Source organism: Bidens hawaiensis, unplaced genomic scaffold, assembly GCF_021521415.1.
Source record: "Bidens hawaiensis isolate Kalapana, Puna unplaced genomic scaffold, B.hawaiensis_p1.1 tig00006555_1, whole genome shotgun sequence".
In the NCBI taxonomy this organism is placed as follows: domain Eukaryota; kingdom Viridiplantae; phylum Streptophyta; class Magnoliopsida; order Asterales; family Asteraceae; genus Bidens; species Bidens hawaiensis.
Window position 1 is genome coordinate 536,374 of NW_027491442.1, and position 25,469 is coordinate 561,842.

The following is a 25,469-nucleotide window of genomic DNA, read 5'->3' on the forward strand; positions in this document are numbered from 1 at the left end:
ATCCGATCTTTTTTTCATTTCAAGATGGAAATTGATAACATTGAATGTGTTTCAACCTCTGATGCCTTGGATTCTGATGAAATTCCATATAATCACCATCACCATCATAATAATAATAATAATAATAATAATAATAATAATAATAATAATAATAATAATAATAATAATTATCACCATCATCAAAATAATACCCATTTTTCATCTTCCAAGAATCATCATCATAATAATAATAATGTTGTTAATATTGTTGTGCCTTCTATTAATCCCACAACTAGTGTTCATGAGCTTCTTGAATGCCCTGTTTATACCAACTCAGTGTACCCTCCTATTCATCAGGTTTGTTTATTTATTTATTTATTTTTGATGTTATTGATATGGTTTGATTTAGGGATTTGAACTTTGTTGATTGATATAGGGATTTTAGGATTATGATATTAATTTTGACTTTTTGGTCAAACATATTATTTTCTCATACCAAATTAATGTGAAATTTATCACCAGTTTGTAGGGTTGTAAATGAACCGAACGAACACGAACAAGGCCTTGTTCATGTTCGTTGGTTAAGAAAATAATGTGTTCACGAACGGTTCACGAACACTTACCAAACGAGATTTTGTGTTCGTGTTCGTTCATTAAGGAAATTAGTGTGTTCACGAACGGTTCACGAACACAAATAAAATTGGCAGAGCCTAGAGACTGAGACCGATGCATTCATCAATGTGAACACAAATAAAATCGGCAGAGCCTAGAGATTGAGACCGATGAATTCATCAATGTGAATTATGAAAGCCTGTAAACGAATCGAATGAACACGAACAAGGGCATGTTCGTGTTCGTTCATTTAACTTTAAAAGAACACGGACACTTAATCGAACAAATATTTATGTTCATGTTCGTTTATTTAAAAATGGACATTTGTGTTCGTTTGTTTAAAATCTAAACGAGCATAACTAAACAAAGATAACAAATTAACAAATATAAAACCTTTAAGCAAATGACCTATCCAGATAATATTTAATTATTTTCTATTAATACATAAACGAACATAAATAAATAGACATAAACGAACGTCCATGAACATAAATGAATGAACGGAACATGTGTTCATGTTCGTTCGTTTAATTAAACGAACATAAAGTTTTTGTTCATGTTTGTTCGTTTATTAAATAAATGAACATAAATGAACTTCTCACCGAATAGTTCACCGAACGTTCGGTTCGTTTACAGGCCTACCAGTTTGTATTCAATTATTCATCTTTTTATTTATTTTTTTCAATTCCAGTATTTGTAATAATATATCAATGACTTCAAGAAACAATCTTGAGTGCTGAAATAACATGTTTGACTTCAAACAGTCAAATGCATCTCTATGCAAGTATGCAACACATTTGTGTAAAATCTATTTATGTTTGTGATTTTGTGCAGTGTCACAACGGGCACACGATATGTTCTACTTGTAAGACACGGGTCCACAACAGGTGTCCAACGTGTCGTCAAGAACTCGGGGATATAAGGTGTCTTGCGTTGGAAAAAGTGGCAGAATCACTCGAGTTTCCTTGCAAATATAACTCCCTCGGGTGCCCCGGGATTTTCCCATACTATAGCAAGTTGAAACATGAAGCTGTCTGCAACTTTAGGCCATACAGCTGTCCATATGCTGGATCAGAATGCTCGGTTGAAGGTGATATCCCGTATCTAGTTTCTCACTTAAGAGATGATCATAAAGTAGATATGCATTCTGGGTACACCTTTAATCACCGTTATGTGAAGTCTAATCCTCGTGAAGTTGAAAACGCCACATGGATGCTTACGGTTAGTATCATGCACATTCTTTTGATCAAAGCTAGGGGTATAAACGAGCCACGCTGCTTGTGAGCTACTTGAGATTGGCCCATTAAAAGCTAGAATCAAGACGAGCTTAAACGACCCTGAGTCTAAAAATAAGCACGTTTAATAAATGAGCCCGCCCATGAGTTCACTTATCGAGCTCGAGTAGGCCCACAAGCCTAAACGAGCCCATTATTTATATAACTTTTATTTGATGTATTAATATATTTACATAATAATAATAGCTATTATATATAAAATTATGATAAAAGTAACTAAATAGTATATATTATGTTATTTATAACTATTTTAATTATAAATATATACAAAAATAAATATAAATTTATTTAAAACATATAATAAATAGTAGACTAGCCGAGCCGACTCGAGCTGAAAAAACTACTCACGAGCTTGAGCAGTAGAAAATAGAAATAGAGCTCCAAACGAGCCGAGCTCTTGTAGAGCTTGGCTTGGGCTCGGTTCATTATACTCCTAGTCAAAGCTATTAAGCTGTGTTTATATATCTGAAAATTTATGTTTGATATGAAATTATTATTAAGATAATTTTTTAGTTTTTGCTCATAGTTTAATGTTGTTTATTACTTACTGATGTTTGATTCTTTAGTTTTTGCTCAAAGTTAACATTTTTTTAAACTTTATTACAAACTAGTTTTAGAGCCCGTGTCACACACGGAATAATTCAAATTATAAAATTATAAGTAAAACAAATAATTACATAGCGTATATGAAAAAAAATATATTACATCTATGCTTGTATCTATACAATGTGTACATAAATTGATTTTATTTATATCACAAAATGATTTTTTTAAATGAATTTAATAAAAAAAATGCCCGTGCAAAATCGTACCCGAGAATGCTTCTTTCTATTGAAAAATTCATTCTCGGTGTCATATATGTATAATTAAAAGAATTTTGGTTATGAACGAATTTCGAAAATAAGACTTCTCATACGATAATAGTTCTAACCACTTAGCCTAAATACAAAAGAGACGTTACCTTTATTGATTTATCAATTTACCACCCGTCTAAGGAAAGTAGAATATTAAATTATAGCAATGGATTTTCTTCGAGAACTATGTTTTTCTGAGCTACACCATAAAAAAGATTTTGATAAGTTTCAGAGGGTTTCTCGATTTTGTCATAATGACGACATAAAAAATAGCATGTTAACCCATTCAATTTTGTGAATATTTTGTTTCTTTTGAGCCTGAGAGTGGTGGGGTTGGGTGAAGTCGTATAACATTGAGGGGTGGTGGGGTTGGGTGGCGGAGAGTGATAACGAGCCTGAGAGTACTGTTAGCCTGAGAGTACTGTTATTGAGTTGAGGACTAATGCTCATAAGTTGCTTTGGGAAGCAATTGATTATATGGTGTGTGTTGAAGCTGTTGTGTTTGTTCCCGGTTTTGACCGCGATGGTAAAGGAAGACCGAGTTTTGCAAGTTTGGTTATGGGCCATCGGTTGTATCAGTCGGCTACCGCCAAATCGTTCATGCCCGACAGGTAATTAATAATTATTTCAAATACAGTCTAGCAGAATACATAGGAGCAGGGCCGGCTGGTGGGTTGGGCAACCCGGGCAACAGGCCGGGGGTACTTACTTTTCGGGGGCACAAAAAAATGTATATGTATATTTTAAATTTTTTCTTATACAATATGTACATCTTAATCCTCTTATAGATATTGGGCCAATCTTTTTTTTTTACCCATAACCCATTTGAGGTATTGGGCCTTTTTATTTAGTTCCTCGTTAGGGCCTACATGCCCTTTTATTTTGGCTTGGCCGAGACATTTAAAATTTCGGAGACGGCCTTGCATACTTGCATACAGTGGTGTGGCTTAGTTGGGGCCAGGGGTGGCCCCGGCCCCCCTCCGTTTTTTCGCTCGGTGGTGTAAATTTATCCTTTTTCGGCCGAAATTTTTTATACATCGACCGAACTTTTGAGCCCGACACCCTCCGTTTTCGCTCGGTAGGGTAAATTTATCCTTTTTTGGCCGAAAAATTTTATACATAGTGTAAATTTACCTGTTTCCGACCGAAATTTGAGCCCTCCGTTTTTATGATCGGTAGTGTAAATTTATCCTTTTTCGGCCGAAAATTTATATACATAGTGTAAAGTTACCCGTTTCCGACCGAAATTTTGAGCCCTCCCTCCTAGTTTATGGATTTCTTTATACATATTGAGTCCGACCCTCTCGACGTGCATGTCCAAGCTTCGCCACTGCTTGCATAGGAGCTCTATATAACATGAATAATATTACACTTGAATACCTTTTAAATATGATAATTATATAACTAGTCTAATAATCACGCCCTGCTTGCGGTGCGCACATATAATGTATATATGTGTGAACCCTTGGGTGGGCAAAAGTAAAATTGCACTAATTTTGACGTTATTTTACTAATCACGTGAAAATAACGTTAAAAGTGGCGGAAGGTTAATCAGGCATCATGTGGTGGCGTTGATAGCCGAAAGACAAGGGCACATGCACCAATCAGCCGGTGTCCCGATGATTGAGTGTTATGTGTCTTATGTCCAAGGCTTGATTCAAAACTACTATCGAGCCGGGGGTCTCACCGGAAGCAGCCTCTCTATCCCTATGGGATAGAGGTAAGGCTGTCTACATCTTACCCTCCTCAGACCCTACCATAGCATTGCTATTGGTGGGATATACTGAGTACGATGATGATGATGATGATGATGATGATTTGTTTCTTTTGAGCATAGTTTTGCATGAGATGCTTCCCATACAACGTTCTGATCACCATTGAAGGAAAAATTAATGTTGACATAAATATTTCAAATTTGATAAAAGTTAGAAGCATTGATAGGCATGGGGTGGCATGTCAAAAGTGTTCGCAATCTTTTCTTAAATTTTAATAGTTGAGGGAAAAATAGTCAATTTGCCAAATCCCAAACCTTTTGATTATTTCAAAAAATGCTCTGAAAAATAAACTTGAAACCCGAATCATGTTTAAAATTCTAACTTTCATACTTTTGACATTTTAAAGTCAACACTTTAGACCCATAACAAATTTGACGATAAATCTATTTTGCATTCTCAAACTTTTAAAAATACTCAAAATTTTCATTTTTGACCCGTAACAAATTTTGACATAAATGTAGTTAACTTGTACCAAACAATCTATTTACCAACTTTTGACCCATAAAATCAAATTTAGCTTTCACAAAAAAACCCGAAACAATTTTCGTTTGAGAAACATGGTTTGTTGTTGATCTTTGGAATCCACCAAGTATTTTGAAATATATAGTAAAATAATATGTTAATATTTATATTTATAAAAATATATAGATATTATATAAATATAGTGTAAAAGGAAAGTGAATAATTATTGATTTATTACATATATTAGGGTGTATTAGTTTTGGAGGGAAAAAATTGTGAGAATTAACCAAAACATGTCAAGTGTTCACATTTATTTTACTTTATTAGAATAGGTAGATTTACAAGATCTTTACATTTAAAAAGTTAACATTTTAGGGTGACGAGAACGATGGCAAAATGGCTGAGTTGGGTAAGATGTCAAAATGGGTTTGGGTTGAAATGGGTCATGTTTGTATGGGCCTGAATGGGCCGGGTCGGGTCGACCCATAAACCCTTTCCTGTCCAATAAACAACCAATATTTATGTTACAAATTTTTATTACACGCAGGTGTTCAACTGCTACGGGCAGTATTTTTGTCTCCACTTCGAGGCGTTCCAGCTCAGCATGGCTCCCGTCTACATGGCATTCCTCCGGTTCATGGGTGAGTTTGGAGGTTGGCGGGAATGGCAGAAAGTTAATATGGGAGGGTACCCCTCGGAGCATAAGAGACGGTCACAGAAAAGTTAGGGACAGTCACGACGGGCTCATAATACAAAGAAACATGGCCCTGTTCTTCTCTGGGGGAGAAAAGAAAGAGCTCAAGTTGCGGGTCACGGGTCGGATATGGAAAGAACCGCCTAACAATGATGGTACTGCTGTTTACGTTCCAAATATGTGAGGTTAACTTGCTCGGTTATGTTTCGTGGGTCCTGCTTGTTTGTGTAATGCAGACGGGCCCGTTGATGCATACGAAAATGAACAAGAAAACGGTGAATGGAGGCGTGTTTTTCTTTTAATCTTTTGAATGTGTGGGAAATTTTATGGCAATGAGATTGTTTGTGACTTTGTGTAAGTGATCTCTATGTAAAGCTAAAGCACATGGATGTAACTTCTATATGAACTTATGATGGAAATTTATGACAATGTTAAATGTAGCATTTTGTCCAACATTGGGTTACAAGCCTTGCCACCATCGTTGCTGACAGCAACGGCATCACCACCACCCACTGCCTTTACCGCTGCTACCACCAGTGTTGCAAAATCCCGACTATGCGTTGATTAATCCACGATTAATCGCTAGTCCCCAATGCGCTGATTAATTTTGGGCTAATCGGTCAATGGTAAATCCTGCCAAAATCAGGATTAATCGAACTTAATCGGCATTTTCTGATGAGGTTCTGGCCAAGATCAGCGGTTTCTGGCGAGATTCCGGCCAAAATTAGTGGCTTCCGGTGAGATTCCAGCAAAATCCTGTTGATTCCAGCTAATTTCCGGTTGTATGTATAAAACTGAAAATTACATATAAAAATGTGCGTGTGTGTGTGTGTATAAACTGAAAATTATGCATTAAAGTCCGATCTGATTAATCCTAATTAATCTCGATTAATCCCGATTAATTACTAGTCCCACCCCATCGCCCGACTAGCGACCGACGATTTTTACAACACTGGCTACCACTGACATCACCACTGCTAGTGCGAATGCCACCCAATTGCAGTGATTCTTTTTCTTTCTTGAGGAGTAGCGTCGTAGTCCCTATCTATAAGAACAAAGGAGACGCCTAATGTTGTGGTAACTACAGAGGAATCAAGCTACTAAGCCATACTATGAAGCTATGGGAAAGACTGATTCAGGCTAGATTTAGACGGGAAACCTAGGTTACGGTGAACCAATTTGGCTTCATGCCGGGGCGTTCCACCACAGAGGCAATACACATCATAAGAAGATTGATGGAAAAGTATAGGGAGAAGAAGCGTGACCTTCATATGGTGTTTATTGACCTAGAAAAGGCGTACGACAGTGTGTCACGCCAAGTGCTTTGGGAATGCCTGGAGGGCAGAGGGGTCCCGAGGAAATATATAGAGATAATCATGGATATGTATGCCAGGAGTGCTACAAGTGTCCGTGCACCCGTGAGGGATACTGACCTCTTCCCTGTGGAGGTAGGCCTTCACCAGGGGTCAACGTTGAGCCCGTTTCTTTTTGCAGTAGTCTTGGACGAGTTGTCAAAGATGATTCAGGAGACACTCCCGTGGTGCTTGATGTTCGCAGACGATATTGTGTTAGTAGCCGAGACAAAACAAGATCAAAACATGAGACTAGAGGAGTGGAGAACAACCTTAGAGAGGTTTAAGGATCAGTCGCTCTAAAACGGAGTACCTCCACTATGTTTTCGGTGGAGTAAATGACAATGAGGACATCCAGATCACCATTGAAGGGCAAGTAGTCCAGCAAGTAATGAAGTTCAAGTATCTAGGATCGTTTGTCCAGAGCGATGGGGAGTTAGACAGTGATGTGGCCTATCGAGTTCAGGTAGGATGGTGTAGATGGAGAGTAGCCACAGTAGTATTGTGCGACCGGAGATTCCCAACTCTACTAAAGGGAAAGTTTTATAGGGTTGCAGTTAGACCTGCAATGTTATATGGAACAGATTGTTGGGCCATCAAGAAGGCACACGAGCGGAAAATGGAGGTAGCGGAGATGAGAATGTTGCGCTGGATGTGTGGGCACACAAGGCTAGACCGAATAAGAAACAGTGTGTTTCGGGAGAGATTAGGGGTAGCTAACATATCAGGCAAAATAAGAGAGTGGAGATTGAGATGGTTTGGACATGTGAAGAGAAGGCAGCCAACGAATCCTGTTAGATTCGTAGAAAACATTAATATAGAGGGGAGGAGGGGCAGAGGCCGACCAAAATTGACTTGGGATGAGAGGATTAAACATGATTTGCTAGAACTAAACCTCTCTGAGGACATGATTGAGGATATGAATTCTTGAAGACGTAGAATTAAGGTTAATGATTTTTAGGGAGAAAGTAATACCTTAGGGGCTTCTCTTTACCTTATTTTTGTTCACACGCCATTATGTTATTTTCTTTTCATACATTATGTAGTTTCTTTGTTGTATTTTATTTTTATTATTTCAATATATCTATATATTATTATCAGTATTATTACTAAGTGTTATTATTAATTATATTACTGTGAATTTTGATTGTTTTTATATTCTCTCATACATATGATTTTTAGAGCTGAGGGTTTCTCTGGAAGCCACCTCTCTATTCTATTGAATAGAGGAACGGTGTGCCTACATCCCATCCTTCCCAGACCCTACTTATAGCTTTGCTATTGGTGAGATTTTATACCGGGTATGATTGATTGATTGATTTTCTTTGTAACAAATATTACTCTACAATTTTATCACTTTAATACTACTTGGTAAATAAAATGGTCTAAGCTTAACTTGATTAAAGAGTTAACAAGTGAATTAATTACTTAAATAACTAAAATAATAATATTAGTTAAAGCTAATAGTCTAATCAGATATAAAATTTAATGGGATTTGGACGAAGTTTACTGAACGAAAAACAAAGTGAAAAAAAAGTACGTGAAACATAGCAAACGAAGTACGTGAAAGCTGAAACAGAGCAAACGAAGTTACCCGAACTTGTTTTTGACCTAAACCAAATAGATATTTTTAGACAACTTACTTTGACCCAAATTTGCTTAGAACCCATCTTGACCGTTATCCAACCAACCCAACCTGTATGTTATGATGTTAGAAATAATATCATTTTATGTACCAACCGGTTAGGATAATGCGCGGGAATACATTGGTCTTTCCCTATTAACACCGACGAACTTCCTGCCTTAACTGGCGACAGCGCGATCTACCATCATGGTGATCACAAATAAAGAACCATTTTGGCTGTTTATTCATATCAAACAAATGTCAAAAAGACACAAGATTGATCTCCTAAAGCTGTACTCTTGGCTGTTATTAACTTCACTTGTGCATACAAGTTACTCAAACTCAGGCCAACCAACGAAAAACCCGATACCAAAATACAACAAACAAAAGAATAGTCAAATATAACCAACTTTAACTGCTGAAGGTTTTGAAACATATGTGCCAAGAACATATGCACATAAGGTCTTGTACACACAAAAAAAAGAAACAAATTTATATGCTAGTTATTTATAGTCCCATAAACCTTCCTCTTAGACGATTAAATCTAGACGACGATCCATGACCTGAGAAACAGCCTCAATGAACGCAGCCTCACTACAACCGGGAAGAACAAGATCTTCTGCTTCTTCAACAATTTCTTCAATCACCGATTTCTTATTAATATTCTCCCTGCACATAATATTTCCAATAATAAAAGGTGTAAATCCTTTCTCGACACCTTTCTTAAGTAACATAGTGGATATACGAAGAGTGCGTGCACACTCGGATGGTAAATTCCATCCATAAAAGTTAAGTAAAGCAATATCTTCCTCAGCATCCAGTGACTTGATGTAATCAAGTGTTTCGGGAGTAAACGGTTTGCGAGCTTGTGGCCAGTAGAGCCAGTCAAACGTGCAATCTTCAAACTGCGGTTAAATTAAACAAAAACGAAAACCATATTATAAAACTATTTAAACGAATATAAAAAAGATATCATAATTTAGACAGCAAAGATATGAAAATTACACTGGTGGGAAGACAGTAGCCATGGTCAATAGGAATAAGAACAAATTGACCATCTTGCCCTTTACTGACTAAAATATTTCCGGCATGTCTATCCGCATTAGCCATCCTAATATCCAACACAGAGATCTTATGCACCTCATCTACCGGAAACGCACCGGGACCCATATCCTCACAACTTCCATTATTCTCCATAAACATCTGCAATGAACCGATCTTCTCTTTCACACCATCCGGATGGTTAAACCCTTTGTGCAGGCACGCAGCCAAGAACGTAGGCGGGACCCCAGAAAACCCTATGTCCACACCAGATATAGACCTGCGTTCGCCTCTCGGGTGATCCAAAAGATAAGCAGCAACTTCCCGTAACGCACCCTCACCAACAGTCGTCCCTTTTTTAAGCCCTTCACCGTCTGTTGATACAGGTAGCCCTCTAGGGTTATTTACAGCCTTGGGTTCCTCATCAATCGGCTTGAAAACAGAAATATACTTACTCCCGGACGCATTCGTCATGAAGTAGGCCCCACCAGTACCCTCAGATGACCTTATTGGATAATTCCCTTTTATCAAACCATCATAAGTAGAGTTAATTAGGTCCAAAACAACAGTCGGAAGACTAGCTTTCGGGTTAACAATCACCGGTTCCAACCAGACAGATCTATTCAAGGCTTCTTTAGGAACCAACCCGTAATACTCTATACCATGAGCTCCATTCCTAAGTTCTCTAACAGCAATATCATCCTTTTCCGAATCTTTCGACTGCGACGCAACAATCGACAGCTCAAAATTCTTATCTACCGGTTTAGGCCGAATCTTGGCAGACTTCCTTACCACTAACTGGATAACCGCGTCGTTATTGTTCTTGCAGATATCATTAATAAGCCTCTCATCCTCAAGCTTATGACCCTTGAACAAGATCTCTTGTTCATCAATATCCTTCAACCCTTTCTTACCCTTAATAAGCTTTCGCTTCACATACCCAACGTCATGATTCTTCTCCACATGAAACGTAAACTCTTTCCCACACGACGTCTTCACATTAATCACTTGCAGATCCGAAATCCGAACAACTAAATGCACAACATTCCCGTCACCGACACCGTAATCCTTCACCAACGAATTACTCCTCGACAATTCCCGCCCCCCACACACCAACTTCTGATTCTTAACAACAAATCCCTTATAACTCTGAATCCGAAGCTTCACCGACTCAATCGAATCCGACTCCAACACTCTCATCGGCACCACTGACCCCGGTATCGCCAACTGGATCATAATCTCCTCTTGGTTACAAACCGGCCCCAACGGCAAAACCGAGTCATCACTTAACGGACTAATCGCAATCACACCGGCCGACGACATCGTTCCGCTTAATCTTTACCCGAATCCAACAAAACCCGAATAAATTTCACCGATTGAAACCCAAATACATCAAAACGCCCAAATTTTACCCATGATTAAGCTTCAATTTTTTTACAGACCCACAAACCCTAGGTATGTACAGGGGCAACCAAAATGAAATTAACTCCTACAGGACCAAGATCCACAGACCCAGATCCCGAAACCAGTATCAAGTAACGAAATTGATGAACAACAATGATTAATTTCGATAATTAGAGTGAGATGTGCATAGAACAAGAAGATGAATAGATTCTTACCCAAGTGATGAAATTGAAATTGAGAAAATGGGTGCGAATAAGATGGAATTGAACGTGTGGTTTGACGGATTCAAAGATGAATGATGATCGTTGATTGATCGAATTAGGTGGTGGTTACAATGGCAACGATGGCTTGAAGGAAAAGAAATGAGAGAGAAGATAAGTGTTGGAATTGGAATTAGAATACGCGTGTTGTGTTGCCGTTTGAATCTTGACTTTTTGTTCAAGACAATAATTCTTTGATGAGTTTGAAAATGTGACAATTTTGCCCCTATTGTTTGGGGCGTGTAAAGTCGGTTCGGTTCAGTTATGAGGACTTAACCATGACATTAATCGAGCTTCGCTTTTGAAAGATTGCTTAGAGCATGTTTGGGATTGAGTTTGAAAAATGCTTATTAACTTATTGATGTTTATAAAAAACCAATAAGTTATAAGGTGTTTGGCAATTATAAAAATCTTTTTTATTTTAGCTTTTTGAAAGGGTTAAAAAACAGTTTTCTAAAAGCTTCAATTCCTGGCTTTTCAATACTTCATTTTGAAAAAATCAATAACCATTTTTCAAACTCAATCTCAAACATGCTATTAATCCTAATTCATAACCGAAACAAACTGTGATTGTAACTGAATGGTTAGTTAACTGTAGGTTAGTTGAACGTTGGTTCTGGGTTAGTTTCGGTTAAGTTATGTTTATTGTCTGGTGTATTTTTTTTTTAATTTGTTTTGGTTGAAAATGATTTGGTTGTGGTTTAAAAGCTCAGTTGTGAAGTTTCGAAGGTGAAATATGTTTGGTTTCAAACCATGTTTTATGTGTCGGTTTTGGTTAAGTTCGATTAATTGTCTAATGTATGTTTTTTTTATTTTTATGGTTTTTCTTTGTTTCGGTTGAAAATGATTGGGTTATGGTTTTCAAAGATTTTTTTTATGAGTTTTGAAGGTGAAATATGTTGGTTTCAAGCTTGGTTATGTTGTTTCGAACTCGGTTATAGATAGTTGTAAAATGAATTTAAATGTAGGAATCTAGAAATGGAGGTATAAAAGAGGAAATATAGGTACAAAAAATGGCATAAATTTTGGAAAAAACATGAACATATAAGTTTGGGGTTTGTTTTGGTTAAAGTCGGTTAATGAAGACATATTTAACTGTAACCAATAAACCATAATCGAATGGCCGATTAATCAGTTCACTTAACCATAATCGTCTTTATGATCGGTTATGGTTAGTTTTGATTTTCGAATATGCTCATGTTTTTGTTTTTCCAAGAGAAACTAATGAAAATAAAATTTGAATATGAGACTTCTACCAAAGCCTGTATTGTATATACTCTCATTCAATTTGACAGATAGATTTTTTTAAGTTATCCAGGCACACAAATATTTCTGGCTCTATATTCAACCGTTAATCTTTGTTGAGCCTAAATTGAGACAAAGACATGCAATGCTATCAATCGAGATCAAACTTGGCTTAACACCATCGAGTTGAGCTAAATCATATCTCCACGTTTGTTCACACTCAAAGTTGAATATATGGATATTAACGCGAGGATCCAAATCAAATAATGACACCGTTATAGTTTAAAAACCCTAGGGATCGAAAGTTTAAGCATATTAAGTAGAAGGTGGAAAATGAGATGCTCTTGAAACATTAAACGAAAAAAAAATAAAAAGCATATTCCCCATCCAAAGTCTTAACACAATTTCTTGCCTTTTATTTTATTAGGAAACTTCCTAACCTCTTTCCTAATGTTGCCAACCACGTTCAAAACAAAAAGAAAATAAAAAAGTAATAATAAAATTAAATAAATAGAAGCTTCTTTTAAGTCTTTAACCAAACGCACTTCGTTTATTGACTTGTATATTTGAAGAGGTAGGTCCCAGCAGAGCCCAGTTGGACCCGCAAGACTCACCTTGAACAGGGACGTCTGCGCGGTTGGACCCACAAGACTCACCTTAAACAGGGACGTCTACGCAGTTGGACCCGCAAGACTCACCTCGAAGAGACGTCTGCGCAGTTGAACTCGCAAGACTCCTGAGGGACGTCTGCGCAAAGACCAACTGGATCCGCAGGACCAACCATGCTCAGAGACGCGACGTCCTTACGCGCAGTACACAAGCTGTTCCCGCAGGAAAAGCCTCCCAATGGTGACGTGCTCCGCCTGTTCCCGCAGCTACGGATACTAGCCATCAGGAAAGGCTACCCTCGCAGCAAGGCTACACGCACAAGGCACTAACTCTCAAATAATTCAGTAATGTCACCTGAAGAGGGAATGAGCAAGCCGGGAATACTCCCGCCCAAAGCCGGGAATTTTCCCGCCCAAATGAGCCAGTCCGTACGATACTGGAGGATCTTTTGTACTGTAGCTGCCAAGGTATGGACAAAAGATCTGACCAAAGCTACGACAGCTCACTGACAACAGTACGACGAGCAGCACGCTCTACTACTTAATGTCACTATCAGCCGCTGCCTACTCACCAACCTGTCGTAGCACGTGCATAGCCTGCAGTTGGTGGAAAAGGAATAGTACACAGCCGGCCTGGTCACTATCAGCCGCTTGTAACATCCTAAAATTTTAATGATGAATAAAGAAAGCTATGTTTAGTGATTTCGCGTTATTAATTAATATCGGGTAAGGAGCGGATCATGGACTTAGATTAATTGAGATGGGTTAAATGAGAATGGGATCTAAGGGATATAAATATCCCCTAAACCCAAGATATCTTTCATTCCTTTCATTTTCTAATACTCCAAAAAGAAAAACACACACACCACACACCACACTTCGCCGGCCAGACCAAGGGAAGAACCGGGCAGATCCAAGAGAGAGAGAGAGAGAGAGAGAGAGAGCGATTAGTGTGTTAACAAGTTAAACGAGATCCTAACAAGCTCAAAAAGGTATGATTCTTGATCTTTGAAGTTTAAAGATCCAAGCTTTTTAGTGTATAAGCGACCGAAAATGGTCGGGAAGCGTAGTGGGTGATGTTGAACCATAGCAAGGGTGTTAAAATCGCTCGAAATGCTGGTCAGAAACCGAACAGCGGCTGATCTGGACGACTTCGCCTGCAACTGGGCAACTTCGCCTTCAAAGCGATGAACTTCGCCTACAAGCTAAGTTCGCCTGATGGCAACTTCGCTGTAAAGTTAAGTTCGCCTAACTGGTAACTTCGCCTGAGGCCAAGTTCGCCTGATGACAACTTCGCCTGAAGCCAAGTTCGCCTGATGGCAACTTCGCTGTAAAGCTAAGTTCGCCTAGCTGGTAACTTCGCCTAAAGCTAAGTTCGCCTAAGGTTAACTTCGCCTAGAGCTAAGTTCGCCCGAGGGTTAACTTCGCCCGAGGGTTAACTTCGCCTAAAGTCAAGTTCGATTAGAAAATATATTAAAAATCTAATGAAAAATGTGTTAAGACAGTTAATGGAAATAAAATTTTTCCAAGCTGACCTGGCAGCTCGACCCCAGCCAGGGGCTCTGCCCCTTGGACCCTGCTAGAGGCTGCCGCCCCTAGACCCCGCTGCCAGGGGCGCTGCCCCCGGACCCCCGTTCGTTGTGGGTCATATAAAGATAGAAATACATTATGAGAAGTGATAGTTAATTGATACGTATACTTGTTATACAGTCAGCCGTGCACAACTGAAGAAAGGGATTACGATTAACGGTGAACGTAACCGTGTTCAGGTGAGTTTCTAGCCCCATTTATATGTTATGTTTTCGGGGCTGTGTGCATACTCAATATGTTTGTTAATACGCTTATCCTAAGAGATAAGTGTATGCCTTATGTGGATAATGTGAAATGTATGAATGATTGCTTGATGGTACGTGAACGATCTTCGGATATTGCACGTACTGTCAGGTTGTAACGCTATGTATAAGATAAGTATGATATGTATGCTTATGTGTATGAAAATGTTAAAGTTAATAAAAGAAAGAAATGACGGTTGCATGGTTGTATGGTTACGAAAAGGGTACCGAGCCCTAATAATACTCGAGGTATGATGTATGGTTATATGGTAACGAAGAGGGAATCGAACCCTACTAATATTCGAGAAATAGGGAACCGAACCCTACTAATATTCGAGGAAAGAGGGAAACCAAGCCCTAATAATACTCGTGGAAAGAGGGAAACCGAGCCCTAATAATACTCGTGGAAGGAGGGTACCGAGCCCTAATAATACTCGAGGAAGGAGGGTACCGAGCCCTAATAATACTCGAGGAATGTAGGGCGTAATGCTCTTTATAACGAAAGATATGAAGGTAAGTTAATGCAAAAGAAAGAATGAAAGTATGAAAGTATGAAAGTATGAAAGTATGAATGAAAGAATATAAGTTTATGTGTATTGTATAGTGTATGATTAACTAGAACTCACTCAGCGTAGCTGACTTTTAGTATGCACGCAGGTGAGTAGGATGAGGCAGCTCGCTTGAGGAGACACGTGGCATTGAACAAGAGCCTGGCATCAGAAGACTTATGATGTTTTAATTTTAATGCGTTAATGTTGAAAGACAAAGGATGTTTTGAGACAAGTTATGAATTATGTAATGTTTTATGAAAGTTTTATATTCCGCGTAAATGTTTTAATTAACTCTGATGTGTAGAACTGTGTTTATGAGTAAATCCAACACGAAAGTTGGGCTACCGGTAACGGGGCCTTACAAGCCGCTGCCTACCCACCAACCATCAGCATGGCACGTGCGTAGCCCACAGTTGGTAGAACAGGAATACTATTCAGCCGGCTGTACCTGCTTGGAAACCTACCTTCGGCTATAAATACTCCAACACCTTGGAACGGTATCATATCTTAATATCATATCATATCTTCTCTCTAGCTATTTCTCTTAATATACACTTATATTCAAGAGCAATCTAGTCTGATTCTCACGCCGGAGGGTGGTCACAAGGAGGTACCCCCCCTTCTCAGTGACGAGCTCACGGTATCTGTTTTGCAGGTCATCAGAACAACCATCTTTGCCGGAACTAACCCTCGTGGGAAACATCTATTTAACTCCCAGATTATCCGTAATCTGCCGGGGTCGATTAGTGTTTCTTCATTGGCGCCATCCGTGCATAAAAGCTAGAACTTGAATCTTTTTCAGTTTTTTCAAACTTCTGGAAAGATGGTTAAGGTTACTCCGTTGCCAAGGCCAACGAGTGACCAAGAAACTCCGGTAACCACAACCCCAGCTATTGGGGGGAACACCGGCGAGCACACAAATTTTACGAACACTACCCCGGTTACCCAAGCCAGGGCAAGTGCAGTAAATTTTACGAACACTACCCCGGTTACCCAAGCCGGGGCAAGTGTAGTAAACAATCATCCCATGGGATTCATTAATACCCAGGCGGAAAGGCAACAGACGAGGCTCCCCCGCCAAACACTTGAACAAGTTAAAGCGTGGGCGGAAGCACGTCAGAAGGAATTCCAAGCTGAGTTGGACGAACGCTTACGTTCCATCCAACAGGCTGACGAATTTGTAAGCACTCGACAACAGCTCAACATGAGCAGTGAGTGCGAGTACTCGGACGATGATCGGGAGGAATCCGACACCGACGCAAACCCTCACCATAGGGCAAAAGGGAAGCGTAAGGAAACGGACTTCCAACCGAGAAGGAACTTCGAAGAAACCTTCAAACCAAGGAACGCGAGGGGAAACCCACGTGATTTCTCCAAAACCTTTAGACCAACTGCTGCAAATGCGGGAACTTCCAAGTTTACAAGGGACATTGCGGAAGCAATCGCCCCGAGAAGTGCCAAACAGATGTCCAACATCGGCACTTATGATGGTATATCCGACCTAGACGATCATTTGAACAGATTCATAGCGGGGGCAACCGTCAGCAACTGGACGGAACCCACGTGGTGTTATATGTTCCAGATGACGCTGGTTGGAGCAGCCAGAGCGTGGTTTGACCGTCTACCGGTCCACCACATCTACAATTGGGCAGACTTCCAACAGAAGTTCAGCCAACACTTCAGTCAACAAAGAAAGTACACTGAAGAGCAATGGACGATCCTCAACTGCATCCGAGAGGAAGATGAATCTTTGCTAGACTTCATCACTCGCTTCAACTCAAAGAAGCTGAGTCTGGGCGCTATTAGCGAAGATCTTGTTCGCGCTGCTTTCATCCAGGGCGCGAAAGATCCAGAGCTCATCCGCACCTTAACGGGTAAAGACGGCATGCCGTCCACATGGGATGCCATCATAACAGCAGCTAAACGCTTCGCGGAAACGAAAAAGCAACTGGGTAGAGATCTTCCCAAAAGCACAAACCTCTACACCCAGAAAACAAGAGAAAACAACGTCCTTACCGCCCGACTAAACAAAAAGAGGAAGCTAGGTATTTGGCAGTCAAGGGTAAACTTTGACACCTCATCCGGCTCGCACCCTCGGTTAGGCGGAAAGGACAACATGCAGTCGTCGAACCGGAACTCCAGATGGACGCCACTCACCAAAAGCCTCACCGACATATTCGCCACTGAGAGGCTCCCATGGCCAGAGGCTCCAATTATCCGACAGCGTCCAAACTTTGATCAAAGCAAATTCTGTGACTTCCACAGGACAAGAGGCCACACCACCGAGGAATGCTTAGACTTGAAGGACATCCTCGAAACATTTGTCAGAGATGGGACGCTCACGCACCTCGTGGCGTAATGAACGCTGAGCAGGCTAATGCGTGTTGAACCCCAGTTGGGAAAAACACGAATGAAACTGCAGCTTCAATGTTGGAGACTACATACTGCGTAAACAACGAGATTCCGAACCAAGTGCATATCGGCTCGAAAGGCTCGATGACACTCCCATCCCAAGAACATGGAAGGGAGCTCAATTACACAGGCTGCATGTAGATCAATTCCAAACTTGTAAAGAAAAGGCCCAGAGCCACTTCTAATGGAAATGATTCTCCTTATCACATTGACGCTGATGATCTTACATTTATAAACTTTCCACACTGATATGCCGGTATTCACCGCATAAATAAGTGGGAAAGTCGTTGCGTGTGGAAGGCGGCAAAACCCGCATAAACACAAAAAACGGCAAAAATTTCAAACAGATGACAACCTTCACGCAGGTCAGTTATAGGTAAAGTTTGGTCATCCCACTAAATGAAAGTGACGGTCCTACCCACACAATCATGATAGAGGAAACTGAACGTTAACCTATTGACAACCGCGCGTCGAACGGTTAACTTATTCAAAACACTGATATGCCGGTTTTCACCGCATAAATAAGTGGAGACGTCGTTGCGTGTGGACGGCGGCAAAACCCGCATAAACACAAAAAACGGCAAACCTTCACGCAGGTCAGTTATAGGTAAAGTTTGGTCATCCCACTAAATGAAAGTGCCGGTTCTACCCGCACAATCATGATAGAGGAAACTGAACTTTAACCTATTGACAACCGCGCGTCGAACGGTTAACTTATTCAAAACACTGATATGCCGGTTTTCACCGCATAAATAAGTGGAGACGTCGTTGCGTGTGGACGGCGGCAAAACCCGCATAAACACAAAAAACGGCAAACCTTCACGCAGGTCAGTTATAGGTAAAGTTTGGTCATCCCACTAAATGAAAGTGCCGGTTCTACCCGCACAATCATGATAGAGGAAACTGAACTTTAACCTATTGACAACCGCGCGTCGAACGGTTAACTTATTCAAAACACTGATATGCCGGTTTTCACCGCATAAATAAGTGGAGACGTCGTTGCGTGTGGACGGCGGCAAAACCCGCATAAACACAAAAAACGGAAAACCTTCACGCAGGTCAGTTATAGGTAAAGTTTGGTCATCCCACTAAATGAAAGTGCCGGTCCTATCCGCACAATCATGATAGAGGAAACTGAACTTTAACCTATTGACAACCGCGCGTCGAACGGTTAACTTATTCAAAACACTGATATGCCGGTTTTCACCGCATAAATAAGTGGAGACGTCGTTGCGTGTGGACGGCGGCAAAACCCGCATAAACACAAAAAACGGCAAACCTTCACGCAGGTCAGTTATAGGTAAAGTTTGGTCATCCCACTAAATGAAACTGCCGGTCCTATCCGCACAATCATGATAGAGGAAACCGAACTTTAACTTATTGACAGCCGCGCGTCGAAAGGTTTAACTTATCCAACACTGATATGCCGGTATTCACCGCATAGATAAGTGGAGACGTCGTTGCGTGTGGACGGCGGCAAAACCCGCATAAACACAAAAAACGGCAAACCTTCACGCAGGTCAGTTATAGGTAAAGACTGGTCATCCCACTAAATGAAAGTGACGGTCCTACCCGCACAATCATGATAGAGGAAACTGAACACTAACCTATAGACAACCGCGCGTCGAACGGTTAACTTATTCAAAACACTTGGAAAATTGCTGTTAAACTAAAGTATGCACGAGCGAATCATATATTGTTTATGCGGCAAAACAAGTGCCAAATTAAGCTATAATATGCATGAGCAAGTCATATAACGTTTATAAAGCAAGTCATCCAGTGAAATTGGCGGTCCTACCCGCACAAACATTTATATTTCATAAAAAGTCAAACATTACAATGGCTGGGTATCTACCCGCCTACAGAAATATAAATCTATCCTAACGGTGGGAAGGGATCTCAAGGTTCAAACTTCAGGACCACTCCCTCCAAACCCACTTGTACCGGCACCATCAGTTGGCTGTGGCGGTTCAAGGAAAGTCTTGAGAATGGTTAGCCCATCATCAGCAGCAACAATCTCGTTCACCTTCTCCACCACCGGATGCGGGAAGGCAGCATACTGGTTCACTGCTTGGTCATAAGCAGCTTCAGTATCCACATCATATAGAGGGAAGTTGGAAGGCGGGATGCCCTTCTCAACAAACCCTAGACCAAGCAGGAAGCCAGCCTTTTCCCCATCCTCATGAGAAGCATTGAGGGCTGCGCTCATGGCATCGTCATAAGATGTATTCGTGAATACTCGATGCACAGCCTACAACAAGAAAAAATACAAGTATCAAAACCTTTTCTAAGCACAAAGAAAAGCGTAAAGATATTATGAAGCTACGCGTACCTGCGACAACGCTTCTCGTAGAAGCCATTCCTTGGTGATCAGAGCTTCCTGGAGGGCAGCTTGAGCTTGGTTACGGGCGCGTTCGGCTTCGTTTTTGTTAAGATTGGCAAGCAACACTTCCTTAGCAGCATCCTCTTCAATGCCCTTTAGCTTACGCTCAGTGTGGTCAAGCATACCCCTCTAATCTAAGATCTCTTGAAGCTTCTTGGCGTCTTCCATAGCCAAAGCATCATGAGCCTGCTGAAGCCTCTTTAGTTTGGCTTTAAGCTCCTCATTTTCGGCACACAGAGGTTCAGCAACGGCTTCAGCCTTGGTGGCCCTCTCGGTCGCGTTCCGCGCAGTTTCCTTAGCCAACCGAAGCTGTTCGTTAACAGCTTGGGTAGCCTTGGAACGGGCCTCGAGCCGGGCCTGCACTTCAACCTCGAGGGCCTTGAAGGCCTTTTCCTTCTCCGCAGCAATTGCGGAAAGTCTCCTGTTCTCTTCCCGGATAGCCCGCGCCTGAGCCACTTCTTGGATACGAGCAGCCTTTAACTTGTCGTTTTCACGACAAAGCAACTCGACGCGTGGCTGTATCCGGGCAAGGAGAATCCGAAGCTCATTTGTCAGCCTACCCTTCTGGTAGCTAGACATGGCTTCCCCCAACGCGCCACTTGGGGCTGCGTGACGCGCCCGAAAACTCGCGCCCACGCGCCTGAAAAAGCGTCTGGAATGACCATATACTGTCACGTCGCCATAACTTCATGCACGTCCTGAAACTGTCAGAAGAAACCGTCAGACCACGCTGACGCCCCTTCAACAGTTGGACTGTTCTTATCCTTTCACCAACTCTTCGAATTTCAAAAAGATTCAAAAGTAAGCGGGACTATACCCCTTACCTTGGCAACCAAGTAACTATAAGACAGGTGCGGGTACAGTGTCAAGGCAAAACCCTTCACATACTTAGCACCTGCAGGGAATTGAAGCCAAGAATACCTCGGCAACCAAGTAACTATAAGACGGGTGCGGGTACAGTGTCAAGGCAAAACCCTTCACATACTTAGCACCTGCAGGGAATTGACGCCAGGAATACCTTGGAAGTAAAGTAACTATAAGACGAGTGCGGGTACAGTGTCAAGGCAAAACCCTTCACATACTTAGCACTCCGCAGGGAATTGAAACCAAGAAGGATCTTCTGGGCCATGCTTGCGGAAACGGAAATAACATCCCCGCATAGCGGGAACGTTGAGAACTAGATTGTTTGAAGCTCCAAGATGGAATTGGTTGTTTAACATAATTGATCACTATGTTCAAAACTACCAAAACCTCATGGAGAATCTGCACAAGTGGAACTCAACGCTCCTGACTTGCGAGAAGGTTACAGACCTACCCGCATCATACCCAAAGATCAAGCGACAAAGTCGGGAATTCTGCACGTGACATTAGGACTTCCGCGGGAAGAATCCCCATGGAAAACCTTAAAACTAAACCCTTTTCAAAACCCCTTGCTTAAGTCCAAAAGTTCACCTCACTTATTAACAATTCATGAGAAGAACATTGGACTGGGGGGACTTGAAGAGGTAGGTCCCAGCAGAGCCCAGTTGGACCCGCAAGACTCACCTTGAATAGGGACGTCTGCGCGGTTGGACCCGCAAGACTCACCTTAAACAGGGACGTCTGCGCGGTTGGACCCGCAAGACTCACCTCGAAGAGACGTCTGCGCAGTTGAACTCGCAAGACTCCTGAGGGACGTCTGCGCAAAGACCAACTGGATCCGCAGGACCAACCATGCTCAGAGACGCGACGTCCTTACGCGCAGTACGCAAGCTGTTCCCGAAGGAAAAGCCTCCCAATGGTGACGTGCTCCGCCTGTTCCCGCAGCTACGGATACTAGCCATCAGGAAAGGCTACCCGCGCAGCAAGGCTACACGCACAAGGCACTAACTCTCAAATAATTCAGTAATGTCACCTGAAGAGGGAATGAGCAAGCCGGGAATACTCCCGCCCAAAGCCGGGAATTCTCCCGCCCAAATGAGCCAGTCCGTACGATACTGGAGGATCTTTTGTACTGTACCTGCCAATGTATGGACAAAAGATCTGACCAAAGCTACGACAGCTCACTGACAACAGTACGACGAGCAGCACGCTCTACTACTTAATGTCACTATCAGCCGCTGCCTACTCACCAACCTGTCGTAGCACGTGCATAGCCTGCAGTTGGTGGAAAAGGAATAGTACACAGCCGGCCTGGTCACTATCAGCCGCTGCCTACCCACCAACCATCAGCATGGCACGTGCGTAGCCCACAGTTGGTAGAACAGGAATACTATTCAGCTGGCTGTACCTGCTTGTAAACCTACCTTCGGCTATAAATACTCCAACACCTTGGAACGGTATCATATCTTAATATCATATCATATCTTCTCTCTAGCTATTTCTCTTAATATACACTTATATTCAAGAGCAATCTAGTCTGATTCTCACGCCGGAGGGTGGTCACAAGGAGGTACCCCCCCTTCTCAGTGACGAGCTCACGGTGTCTGTTTTGCAGGTCATCAGAACAACCATCTTTGCCGGAACTAACCCTCGTGGGAAACATCTATTTAACCCCCAGATTATCCGTAATCTGCCGGGGTCGATTAGTGTTTCTTCAATATTATTGTTTAACTTATCTTAAATTAGCTTTTATCCCCGTATTACGGGGTTGTTTTACATTATTCGTTTACAATATTTATATATTTTATTAGATTTTAATTTTATTTATTGTAAGAAAGTTTATATACTTAGGATTTGATGATGAAAGGGTTTTACAAATAAGTGAGATGTTATAACCCGGTTTAAAAGCTATCTGGGTTTGGTGAGACCCATGACCCGCTTATTATTTTTTACTATAAAATTGTTTTTTAATTATAAATAATATATTGTTTTAAAAAAATCAAATACTAATTTTTAGTATATCCCTATTTTATAGGATTTTCATATAAAATATTTGATAAGTTTAATTTTTAATTTAATGAGATGTTATAACCCGTTTAAGAGCTATCTGGGTTTGGTAAGACCCATACCCGTGAATTCGGGGGGTCAAATGCATGAGAAACTTTCATTTACAAATAAAGCAATCTGGTGGCTTGAGAGAATTTAGAGAGCAAGCAGAGAGCTTTTAAATGTTTCGTTTATATATATTTAAGATATATATAAATTAAACCTTTAAAAGCTCTCTGGTTTTTCCATACATTCTCTCAAGCCACCAGATTGCTTTATTTGTAAACAGAGGTTTTTCATGCATTTGACCCAAATTCAGGGGTATGGCTCTTATCAAACCTAGATAACTCTTAAACGAGTTATAACATTTCATAAATTAAAAATTAATCTCACCAAATATTTGATAATCATATAAAATATGGATATACTAAAACTTAATATCTGAATTTTTTTAAAATATATATTATTTATAATTAGGAAACAATTTTATAGTAAAAAAAATAAACAGGTCAGAGGTCTCACCAAATCCAGATAATTTTTAAACCATGTTAAGACATCTTCTTTATTTGTGAAACTTTCTCATCATTAAACCCTAAGTATATTATTAACTCCCTTAAAGTAAATAAAATTAAAATCCAAAAAATTTATTTAATTATTAGAAACGAATAACATAAAACAACTTTCATAATACGAGGGATAAAAACCAGTATAAAAATAATAATCTGTTTGGACGTATATAACTTATAGTGGTTAGTTACTGTCATTTGAAAATCGTACGTGTATGCTTTTATATTGTAATCATATCAATATCTTTTGTGTTTAAATTATTATCTAATAATACAAGTTATATATCTAGTCTAGCCGGTTAATATGCTAATTTTTTTTATATTAAACTTGTTCTAACTTTTGTCGTCTCGACAGTCGTCTAAACATATAATACTTTTGAGTTGCTTTCCACCACCTCTCATTAATTTTTACAATCTATAGAATCGTGATGTGACTAAATTCACTGTACGATTATGTATGTGTACATATAACGAATCATGTTCAACAAAGTGGCCATAGGTAGCTTAAATACTGCATAACCGATTATACGCAACATTGTCCATATATGATGGTTGAGAGAAAGAGTTTTATGCCGACAACCGACTTATAATATATATGTATATGTGTTTTATGTGGTTTTTGATTCCTTTACTTATAAACGGTCCTCATTTGAATGCTCCTAGTATATATGGGTTTAGGTTTTCAAATGTCCAAGAATTCTTTTAATTTTGCCTAATCTGGCCGTGGAAACAAAGCTCCAATGATGCACATTTTTTGACCATGAAAAATATACAATGTAATCACATAAACAATTTGTAAATCAATGCTAAATCTTCCAAATCTTAATATATTTTAACCTATATATATATTAACTTGATTTTGATGTAGATAAACACTAGATGCCACTAGACAATAGACTTTTAACTAATTTATGAGTTTTTGTCTATCGGATGCTTATTACTTTACATTTAGCATAAGAAATACAACACTAAATAAAACTTGTTCCTTTACTAAAATTTTATTTAATTCTAAATAGCATAACATATAAATTTCTATATATTACTATACCATTAGTATTATAAAAAAGTTATAAAAGATTCAAAAATTGTATTACATATTAAAATTAGTAAAATTGCCTACATAATGTCTATAAATTTCTGTTTATTAAAAAAAAATTTATAAAAATTATATACAAGGTGGGCTAGGTCAAGAGGATGTGTATAAAAATTGTATATTTATAAATATATGCAAGTGATGAGATTCAAGCCTATGTTACATTGTCACAACCAACCTTCTTGTAGGTGTGTCACCGTCTAAAAATATAAATATACTGTATCATTGAAAATTTCAGATACAAACATATCACATAAAAATCTACGGTCGCTAGCAACCTAAGTCCGCCCTTGCATACATGTGTATTTTTACTCTTAAAGTGACTTCCAAAATCAACATTTTTTATACATGTTTTGTCCATGACATGTAGTGGCTAACATTCAAGTGCCAAAGTAGAAACAGACATACAGCTGATGAAGGAAGCATACAAAAGAATGAAACAGGACCAAATTATATCTTAAACGGCTCAGATAAAACGACGCTGTTTCACACTTGGATACATTTTTACATGTTCGATTAG

General features: G+C 40.0%; 1 protein-coding gene and 1 pseudogene across 2 annotated transcripts; one reads left to right on the forward strand and one right to left on the reverse strand.

The window, feature by feature from the left end:
* On the forward strand, positions 1 to 5,937 carry LOC143632912 (E3 ubiquitin-protein ligase SINAT5-like; annotated as a pseudogene). Its single transcript, XR_013153595.1, has 3 exons — positions 1 to 336; positions 1,426 to 1,812; positions 5,525 to 5,937. The product of XR_013153595.1 is annotated as an E3 ubiquitin-protein ligase SINAT5-like (transcript).
* A 3,102-nt stretch (positions 5,938 to 9,039) lies between these two features.
* LOC143632945 (phosphatidylinositol 4-kinase gamma 4-like) lies at positions 9,040 to 11,169 on the reverse strand. Its single transcript, XM_077101352.1, has 2 exons — positions 9,653 to 11,169; positions 9,040 to 9,552 (listed from the first exon to the last, which is right to left on the reverse strand). Exons 1-2 carry the CDS (start codon positions 11,009 to 11,011, stop codon positions 9,178 to 9,180), a joined length of 1,734 nt encoding a protein of 577 aa, XP_076957467.1. The 5' UTR covers positions 11,012 to 11,169; the 3' UTR covers positions 9,040 to 9,177.
* Between the last annotated feature and the right edge of the window lie 14,300 nt (positions 11,170 to 25,469).